The sequence below is a fragment of the Mustela lutreola genome, chromosome 14, assembly GCF_030435805.1.
Source record: "Mustela lutreola isolate mMusLut2 chromosome 14, mMusLut2.pri, whole genome shotgun sequence".
NCBI lineage: Eukaryota > Metazoa > Chordata > Mammalia > Carnivora > Mustelidae > Mustela > Mustela lutreola.
In genome coordinates, this window is record NC_081303.1 from 75,809,845 (window position 1) to 75,820,002 (window position 10,158).

The 10,158-nt window shown below is 56.5% G+C and overlaps 1 protein-coding gene across 1 annotated transcript; it reads right to left on the bottom strand.

Moving 5' to 3' along the window:
- Positions 1-6,445: 6,445 nt before the first annotated feature.
- Positions 6,446-9,303, bottom strand: S100A9 (S100 calcium binding protein A9). The gene is made up of 3 exons (XM_059146638.1): positions 9,150-9,303; positions 8,609-8,781; positions 6,446-6,799 (listed from the first exon to the last, which is right to left on the bottom strand). Exons 2-3 carry the CDS (start codon positions 8,756-8,758, stop codon positions 6,557-6,559), a joined length of 393 nt encoding a protein of 130 aa, XP_059002621.1. The 5' UTR covers positions 8,759-8,781; positions 9,150-9,303; the 3' UTR covers positions 6,446-6,556.
- Positions 9,304-10,158: the final 855 nt, after the last annotated feature.

The following is a 10,158-nucleotide window of genomic DNA, read 5'->3' on the forward strand; positions in this document are numbered from 1 at the left end:
GCTGCTCCTCAAGGTCCAGCCGCTGGATCCATGCGTGACGGAGCGGTGTTGGTGTCGTGGGACCGACTTGGTGTTTTCTAACAGAGCGCCTGGTCCAGAAAGCAGTGAGCCGCTCCTGGCGGCTGTGGAGAGGGTGGGCCCGGCACAGAGGGTGCTGGCAATGGGGGGACTCCCCTCTCCCCGACCTCAGCAACATTTGAAGGCAGTTGTCATGACCTCTCTTGCTTCTCTTTTCCAGGCTCAAGGGCTGCAGGCTTTCCTCTTTCCCCTCATGATTTCTCTAGGTGCTGTCGAGGCTGCACATGTTCTGCTTTGGGGGGGTCATGCCGGGCTAGATCGGACCCCGAGTTACTTCTCAAAGGCATTGCCCTACCCACTTGGCTCCTTGGTCTCAGCCCCGAGACCAGGAGGGCAGAAAGCAGATAAGAGGAGAAGACTCGGAGCGAGAATGTAGACTGACGGAGGGAGGCGTGTGGGGCATGGAGAAGGGGCAGGGGAGGCGGGAGGGGGAGAGGAGGGGGGACTGGAACTGGGCCCCGGCTGCTCCCCTGGGACTCGGCAACAGCTGCCCGTCTCTGATGCGCACATGATGATTCTGGGTGCATGGGCGAAAGTGGGAAAACTGGGGGTGCTCCAAGGAAGAGGCCGGCTGGCCCTCTCAGGTGCTCACGTTCCCTGTCCCGTGTGTGTGAGGGGACCTTTGAGGCAGGGTGTGGGGCCCAGTCAGGCCGGGTTTGGGGCCCCGTGGAGCCACCTGGAGCGCTGGGGTGGAGGACAATCTCGGGCCCGAGCCCCAGGAGGCAAGAGGACTTGGGCAACCTTCTGCTTCAGCTCTGCTGTCGCTTTGGTAATTGGAATGTCAAAATCTGTGACACAGGGTTTTCTACGGTAACTTCGGGAGGGCGTGGGTGTGGAGGCTGGATTCTGGAGTTTTCCTCAGAGGAGGGTTTGTGTCAGGGTTGTGTAAACTTGCCTCACCAGCCTGATGAAAGTGGAGGCCTTTCTTCCTGTCGCGGTCTTGGGAAATAGCGCAGAATTACCCTCTCCACCCTGCAGAGTGTGGGGGGCCGGCCTGCCTGGCTGAGATCCTGGCTGGACGCTTCTTTGAGAAGGGCCATCTTGGGCCCGGTCAGCTCCCATGGGACTGTCTGGCAGCCTCCTCACCGGCCTGGGCCTGTCATCTCGTTCCCACCCCAAATCCATCCCATAACCCACAGACAGAGAGACTTGAAAATAGAAGTGTGGTTCAATCACATCCTTCCCTAAAGCCCACACTGCTCCTGCCCTCCGTCCTCCCGTGGAGAGTGCAAGCTGCCGGCCTAGACACGGGCTGGCCCCTCGGCCTCTCCCACTTCTCTGCCACCCCCAGGGCTCCCCGTTTCCGACCAGACCCCACAGCTGCCCACTTCTAGGCCTCATCTGAGCACCTGCTTGTTTATCCCAGGAGGCGCACAGGCTTAAAGTGGGTCTATATTTGCCTCCAGCCTCTGCTCAAGGGTCACGTTCCTACCTCAAAGTCCCACCGAACTTTAACCTCTCCAACCTTGCATTCTCCATATGGAAATCATTTGAGGAGGCCTGCAGGCGAGGCCTTGTCCCCCACCCGTCAGTGTGTCGAGCGAACAAACACGTGAATGAGCAGAGAACCCTCCTCTTCGCCCAGTCCTAGAGCATCCCGTGTCCCCCAGAGCACATTCCGAGCGCCATGAAGGGTCCGGCCGCCACTCTCCCCTCCTTGTCCCTCCCGGAAAGTCATCCAGAAGTTCACGCTCTGCTGCCAAGGGGACGGCTCCTCCTTACAGGAGCCGGGGATGGGCGTTCATGGTGAGCTCTGCTCTTTGGCCGCTGTGCGGAGGGGAAACCCCAGAAGTTCCTCTTTCCCGGAGGACTCCTTAATCACAGGGGATGACTCTCACGTCAGGCGGGAATCTGAGCCCTCATCCTGAGGAAGGAAGCCAGCTCCTCTCTACCCAACAGGACTGGCTTTTCTACTCTTAATGTTTAGTTGGAGTGTGGCTGACGGGCGATGCCGCGTCAGGGCGCACGACACAAGCCGGCACACGTCGTCAGCAGAGTCACCGCACGACACTGTTACTGTAGCCTGTGTTCCCTGTTCCATACATTTTATCCCTGTGACGTACTTATTTCACAGCTGGAAATCTGTTATAGTCAAATTTACCTATTCTCCTTCACCTGTTTCCCCCCCGCCCCCCGACGCCCAACCCCCGCTGCCCCGGCGACCACAACTTTGTTCTCTGTATTTGAGTCCTTTTATGCCTTTTTTGGGTTTTATTTGTTTGTTTGTTTCATTTTGGTTTTTTTTTTTTTTAGATTCTGTGTACATGTGAAATCATATGGTACTTGTCTTCCTCTGACTTACCTCACTGCGCACGGTACCCTCTCGGTCCAGCCATGTTTAGTGGGACGATTTCCTTCCGTTCGGCGGCTGAGTGACATTTCATCGTGTGTACACACCACGCCTTCCTCATCTGTTCGTCTGCGGATGGACACTTGGGTTGTTTCTATACAGTGTCTACTGTAAATAATGTTGCAGTAACCGGAGGGGTGTACATGTCTTCGGAATTCTTGTTTTTGTATTCTTCAGGTAAATACCTAGAAATAGAATCACGGTGATTCTGTTTCTAACTGTGAGGACCCTCCGCACTGTCTTCCAGAGTGGCTGCCCCAGGTTACATCCCCAGCAGTGCAGTGCAGTGCAGCAGGGTCCCTTTTCTCCACCTCCTAACACTTGCAGCTGCTTCTCTGTTTTAAGGCAGCCGTTTGGACAGGTGTGAGGCCATCTTCCACTGTGGTTTGGGTTTGCGTTCCCTGAGGCTGAGGTGCTGAGCATGTTTTCGTGTGTCTTTTGGCCATTTGTGTGTCTTCTTTGGAAAAAGTCCTTTCAGGCACTTGGCCTGTTTTAAAATTTGTTTTTTGGTGTTGAGGTGCTTGAGTCATTTAATATGCTTTGGACATAAATCCCACATCAGATACGCCATTTTGCAAGTTTCTTCTCCCGTTCCGGAGGTTGAATCTGTTTTTGCTGATCTTTTCCTTCGCTGCGCGAACCCGTCTTAGTCTGATGTGGTCCCAGTAGTTTCTCTTTGCCTGTGTTTCCCTTGCCTGGGGAGATTTATGCAGGAAAACATTGCAAAGTCTGAAGTCTAAGAGTTTACTGCCCGTGTTTTAGGAATTGGATGGTTTAAGGTCTCACACTGAGGTCTCTGATCCACTCTGAGATTATTTCTGTGTATGGTGTTGGACAGTGGCCCAGTGTCGTTCTTCTGCATGCACTGTCCAGCTTCCCAGCACCATCTGTTGAAGAGACTGTCCTTTCCCCCCTGGATACCCTTGCCTGCTCTGTTGACTTGATCGACCATATGATCGTGGGTTTATTTGAGGTCTGTAGTCTGTTCCATTGATCTGTGTGTCCATTTTTTATGTCAGGGCCACGCCGTTTGGGTTCCTGCAGCTTTGTGGTATAGTCTACAATCTGGGGTTGGGATACCTGGAGATTTGTTCTTCTTTCTCAAGATGATTTTGGCTTCAGGGTCTTCTGTGGTTCTATAAATTTTTAGGGTTATTTACAGAACCAGTTTTTTGGGATGGAAGGGGCTAAATCAGCTGCACCAGCTCTCCTACAATCCCTCAGGGCCCTGTGGCGGGCTCACTGTCAGGCATTCCCCTGGATCCTAGAACTCCGTCCTACTCCCAGACTGAGCTAACAGAGAGACGGCAGAAGGGGAACTCTTGGCATCTACGAAGCTCTGTCCCCTGCAGCCCCGCAGCTGCTCCGCCCTCTTCAGCAAACTGCCCCCATCCCCACCCCTGTCCCCGTGACCCCCTGACTTCCACTTGCTCATCTGTAGTGTTTCATTCTGGCACCTGGGGCAGTTGAGCTGTAAAACTTCTGCCTTCGGGGCCATCATCAGACTTGATAAGGGCTTCCAGGTCTGTATGAGGAGTGCAGTGGTGGAAGTCAGAGAGTTCCATGGGCCTGGAGGGTAAGCCCCTACATGTTTGCAGAAGATGGTGGTCAGGGAAGGCTTCATGGCGGCAGTGACAGAGGCCCTAGGAGACCTGCTGGAGCCCGCAGGGTGTTGAGAGCATTCCTGGTGCACAGGTGTGGAGGCTGGAGAAAGTCTGGGTGTTCTTTAGGGGAAACACTTTGAAAAGGTGGGTGGCTGCATGGCTGGGAGGGCCTAGATTCTCCCTGTGCCTCCAAGGATGGGGGGGGGAACCAGGGCGGAGGGCCGGCAGGGACAAGGCGGCAGATTCTGGCTTGGTGCGATGCAGACCCTTCCCAGGGTCAGCGCCACATTAGGAAACTCCCTTTCCTGGAGGGGTTCAGGCCAGGCCACCACCTGCTGGGGACGCGGGGGAGCATCAGGCAAGCATTGGGGGGGGGCAGGCGGGTTTTAAGCAATGATTTTCAGACTGCTTTCAAGAGAAATCCGTTTCCTCAAAGGGAAGCTTCTAGGGGCGACAGACGAAGGCTAAGATGCCGGAAGGGAACCGGAAGGGAGCCGGAAGGGAGCCGGAAGGGAGTCGGAAGGGAGCCGGAAGGGAGCCGGGCGGGGCTTCGGAGTCCCGACGCCTTGCTGCCCCCTCCCTTCCAGTTCGAGACATCCAGAAGCCTTCCGTCTACCAGTCTTGGTCGCTCCGCCTCCTCCCTCTTTTCTGCACACCACCCGCAGGAAAGGAGCACGTGGCACATTCTGGAACACCTGCAGGGTCACTGTTGGTTGAGACGCCTCCATGGACCAGCTGCCGCCCCGCCGCTGGGAATGAGGCCCAGGAGCGCACGTGCCGCAGCCTGGCCCGTGGAGACGACGCCGGGTGGGGAGGCAGGGTCACGCACATACTCATGGGACACTGGGAAAGGGAGGGGGCGCTGAGGGGTGGAGGTGCCTGCCCCACCCTGGGGCATCCCCAGGTCCCCCAGCTGGTTCTCTTTCTCCAAACTGCCCCCAGAAGGTGACTCCTACCTGGTCGTGAAGGTCAGGGAGAAGGTTGATCAGAAGATGAGTCTCCCCAGTCTCAGCTCCCTAAGTCAGGCAGGGAAGGGACCTGGGGCTTCTAAACTCTGCTCCCCAAGCTCACACAGACTGGAGGAGTTCCTGGAAACACCATACCCTCAAGTGGGGCCGTCAAATCCCTGTAACCACAGCAGAGGCCCCGGCCCCTTAGAGCAGAGGCCGGCACAGTCCGCCCGGCAGACGGCCCAGTGACCGGCTGCAGCCAGCCAGTGTGGGGCACTGGAAACCTGACCTCCTCCTTCTGACCTGCTCAGCAGTGGGGAGAGAGCCAGGACAGCCAGCCCATGGAGAAGATGGGATTCGAGGCCCTTTTGTCTCCGCACTGTTTTGTTTTTAAAAGATTTTATTTGTTGGGGTGCCTGGTGGCTCAGTTAAGTGTCTGCCTTCTGCTCAGGTGATGATCCCAGGCTCCTGGGACTGCTTCTCCCTTTCCTTCTGCCCGCCGTCCCGCCCACTTGAGCTCTCTTTCTGACAGAGGGAGCGAGAGAGCGAGAGAGCGAGAGAGAGCATGATCAGGTGGAGGGGCAGGGGTGGAGGGATGAGCGGGCTCCCCGCTGAACAGGGAGCCTGATTGGGGGATCAAACCCAGCACCCTGGGATCATGACCTGGGCTGGAGACGGACGCTTTGCTGACTGAGCCCTCCAGGCTTCCTTCTGCACGACTTTGAGCAGCTCCACTGCTTTATGTCTTGGACTGGGCCCTTCCCCACTCTGTCTCACTTTCTTCACTTGTGCAGGGAGCTCTGGACCTAAAGTACCACGTCCCCGTGGAAGTGGTTGGCCTTAATGGCAGCAGGGACAGGACTGGAGCTCTTTCTTCCAACCAGCAGGAGGGGCTCTTCTCTCTCCATCTTGCGGGCACTGGGTGGGTACAGGTCAGATTCACCCGCTCTCATCCCTGCCGCACCTGCTCCAGCGCCTGGCCATGGGGAGGGTGCTGTGGATCCAGGACACAGGTGACGGGCAAACACAGCCGACCCAGTTCCCTTCTTAGACACAACTGCTCTGGGCGCACCTGTGGGTAACTCCCTGAAGAGCGAGGTCTCTTAGGAGACTACAGATGGCTATGGAAGATGATAGACAGCCCTGGGTGCAGGAAAGTCAGGGCAGGCGGGGTGGACTGCATGTCGAGAGGAAGGGATATCCGCCTTTTGCCTTCTATGGGGACGAGAGCCAGATGACGGTCAGTACAGGGAAGTCCTGAGCCGGATTGAGGGGACCTGAGTAGTGGGGACCGAGGTGGGAGTGGGAAACAGTCAGGAAGTGAGTCCAAGGGATTTAGCTGTGGCTTCTCACTCTGTCATTAGCAGGTGAAGGGGTTCAGCCGTTAAGGGGTAGGGCCATGAGCCACCCAGGCCCCTGGAAGGACAAGTCAGGAAGTGTGGTGGAAGAAGGACACACAGTGCTCGCTTGGAAGAAGACTTTATTTTGCCCCCCATTTCCCAGCCCCCCAGCTAAGGCAGTCGGGCCTCTCTGGGGCCCTCGTTGGGCAGGAGCAGGGTGTCCTGGCCTCCTGGCTAGTGGCTGTGGCCGTGGCCATGGCCACCGTGGCTATGGCAGTGGCCCTGGTCACCCTGCCCAAAGCCTGGCCCGTGGCTGTGGCCTTCTCCTTCAGGGGCATTCTTGTGCATCTCCTCATGGGAGGCCATTGTCAGCCTGCCCACTAGGATGGAGAACTCCTCGAAGTTCAGCTGCTTGTCCCCGTTTGTGTCCAGGTCCTCCATGATCTTGTTTATGGTATTGTCATTCTTCTTCTGCTTCTGTGGGTTGGGGGGACAGGGCGGTTAGGGCTGTTGGTTTGGCCAGTGCTGGGGACGGGGGCTCAGCCAATGACCCCAGGCAAAGGCACAAGGAAATCTGCCTCCTAGGCCTCAGGTAAAAAATTAAAAATGACCATTGGCGGTCGCCCATGGTCTAGCAGATGCTGAACATGTGACACTTGCTGATTTATTCTGCATATAACCTGAGCACTATGATTCTCTCTGTTTTACAGAAGAACTGAGATCAAGAGACTTGCTTGAGGTCACGTAGTTAGTACGCACAGAAATGTCTCCTCATTTGGTCTTTATAACAAGCTTAACAGGTGAACTTGGGTACCCTCCTTGAGGAAGCCGTCGCAGAAAAGGGGAACTAGTTCCTGCGGACTGACAAGGCTTGGGAGCCGAAGGGGGTCATGAGCCCAGCCTTGTTCCAGTCCGTGCGCCCGACTGTCCTGCTCCTTTCTCTTTTCCTGCCTCTCCCTTCTCTCTCTAGGTTACTCATTAGTGACACTCATTTCAACCTACACAGGGGGCAGCATCTAGGAGAACAAGATGCTTTGTATCCTGTGTGGGGCCAGAGAGCAGTGGATATTGTCCATTTACTCTGAAGGGTGTGACGAAGTCTGCTGAGGGGTGCGGTCGGAGGTGGGGGGGCCAGGCTGTCGTTGGTCCCGCCCCCTGGCTGAGAAGCTCAGCCTAGTCCCTTCCCCAGACCCTGTGGGTGCCCAGCTCAGACCCCATGCCCTTCCTCCTCCAGCAGCCTCTCCACACGGCCTTCTCTTCTGCACTTTTCCCTGTTGCCTTGTTCCCTGTTCACTCTGGAGCGGCGGCTCCGCAGGGTCTCAGCTTTCCCTCCTGGACAAGGGAGGTGGGTGCTAGGCCAGGTGTGGGAGTCACACGGAGGAGAGCCTCCCCCCACTAGCTCTTGGCTGGACCCTCTCCTGTCCGTGCTGACCGAGCGCCCTGCTTCCCCGTGTCTGCACCTGTGGGGAGCAGCCAGCCTTCCCTCTGTATCGCCTCCTGAGCTGTGTGGGGCTTCGGGGAAGGCTGCCTCCTTCCCCAGGAATGGAGCTGAGACTGGAACTCAGACACCTCACTCTTCTGAGTCCAGGCCTCTGTTTTCCCAAAGTCCCCCAACTTGTAAAGAAAACTGAAAGATTGGATGAAACAAATTCTCCTCCTACCCCCCCCCCCCCCCCCAGCTGCCAAGTCATTTGCAGATCAGGGGAATAAACTAATTATGTTTCTGTGTGTTTTGTGCACACAACTGCCCCACAGGGGCTTTTCTGCACGTGGTGTGTTTCCTACTCTGGAGCCCCTCAGCCCTCGCACTGAGACCGCCCTGGGGGTGAACATCTTCCCCGCTTCTGCCAAGGGGTGTCCTCAGTTTCTTCCCTCCTCAGTTTAGCATTAGCCCAAAAGTCACCTCCTTGGAGGGGCCCTCCTTGCCCACCCACCTAGTCGGCTCCCCCCACGCAGCCCAAGTCACCCACAGCGCTCTGTCTTGCACCCTTTAGGGGCACTGATGGGCATTGGCTTTATCTACGTTCTTTGTTGCTCAACATCTTTGCTATGTATCCCAACCATGGGTCCCTGTTTGCCACTACGCACTCCAACCCGGGACGGGTCCTGCACACAGCATAGCTGCCAGTCACTATGCTCTCTAACTTGGAGCAACTCTAGGGACAGGGCAGCCGGTGCCTCTGCAGGCTGGGCTGAAGGATTGGCCCTGCAGAGAGTCCCCTCGTGCTCCACGCCTCAGCCCAGACTGCCCGGGCTGCCCCAGGCCTGCTAGGATCCTCTGCCTACCTTGAGGAAGTTGGGCAGCTCCTTTTTGACGAGCTGTTTCAGTTCCTTCTGGTTAAGCATGTCTCTGTGCTCCATGCGCACAGAGTACTGGTGGAAGATGTTGATGATAGTCTCGATGCTGCACTCCAGCTGGGACATCTGGTCCGCCATCTTCCTGTATTCCTGCACCCTGTCTGAGGATCGGGTAAGCGAGCGCTTAGGTGTTCAGAAGAAAAGGCTGCTGAGCTCCCCGGACACCTCCCACAGGCTGCACGTAGGAACAGCAGGAGAAACACAGAAGGAAAAGAAGCTGCGATGGGACTGAGAGAAGATACGCCCCACACATGGGAGGGGTGGGCTTAGGTGTCTGGAGAAGGCTAAAGAGCAGGGTGTTTGAGGACAAGGGGCTCTGGCAGAATATGAGCCAAGAAACGGTGAGGGAATTTTCAAGTGGGTGGGTCAGCCCAGGAGGGCTTCCAGGAGGAGGCCTGGGAGGAGACCTGTTGTGGCAGGGAGGTGAGGAAGGAGTCGGGGTTTTGGGGGAAGCTGAGAGCTTACTTACCCAAGTCCCAGAGCCACACAGAGGGATGTGATGTTGCCCTGTGTGCCCAACATTTATAGGCGGCCCCTGGCCAGACCCTCAGCTCTCGTGCGAAGATTGCTTCACAGGTGAGCAGTGTGGCAACCCTGAGTTGGACTGTCAGTGCCAGGAAAGGGGTTGGGGCGGGACAGGAAATGTCCACAAAGTTCCTTGGGCTTTTTTGTGAAATGCCCAGCCCTGGGCCTGGAGCTGTTGGGGAGGAAGCTGGCTGGAGAGCTCACTTCCTCTCCACCCCAACCCTCTGCCCTACCTGAGTCAGTGAGCCGCCCCTCCCCGGGCGGCCTTCACTGCTCGGCCCCTGCTCTGCCTGTGTGTGGCCCAGCCAGGCCCTCAGAGTCTTCCTATGTTAAGCCCTCCTTGGAGGGTGAGGTGTTGGCGTGGGGTTCTGAGACTTGTGGGGTGTGAGTTGGGGCTAGGAGAGTTGTTGGAAGTGTTCCAGCCCCTTGTATGGTGAAATGCCAATAGAGTATTACCCCCACCTTAAAAGACCACCAGAGACGTGAGTCAAAGCCAATCAGCAAGGGTCGTTTATTGCAGGTCTGTGATTTCTGCAAGTTAACTATTTATCATTTTATGGCAGTCAGGGGTGCCTGAGGAATGCTACACATATGGAGGGGAGCGGGTGAAGGGGGGGTGCAAGGCGCCAGCTTTTGCTTTGTCCTCAGCCAGCCTTCTGCTCCTTCAATGGCAGAGGAGGAAACTGAGGCCAGAGCGGGGCCTGCTTGGTGACCTCGCAGGAACTGGGCCCAGTCATTCTGGTTCTTGCTTAAGGGTGATTCCAATCACACCTCCCTCCTACAGTCTGAGTGAGAGAGCCTCAGGCGTCTCTACAGACATGCCTTTAGGAACTTACAACCTAGAAGACAAATATTTTTATGTAGCTTCTCTTCCGCAAGACACGTCCCTCCCTGACTACAGACCTCCCTTGCCCTGGGCAGAAAGCTGAGCTGCTTAGCACAGCCCAAAAAGC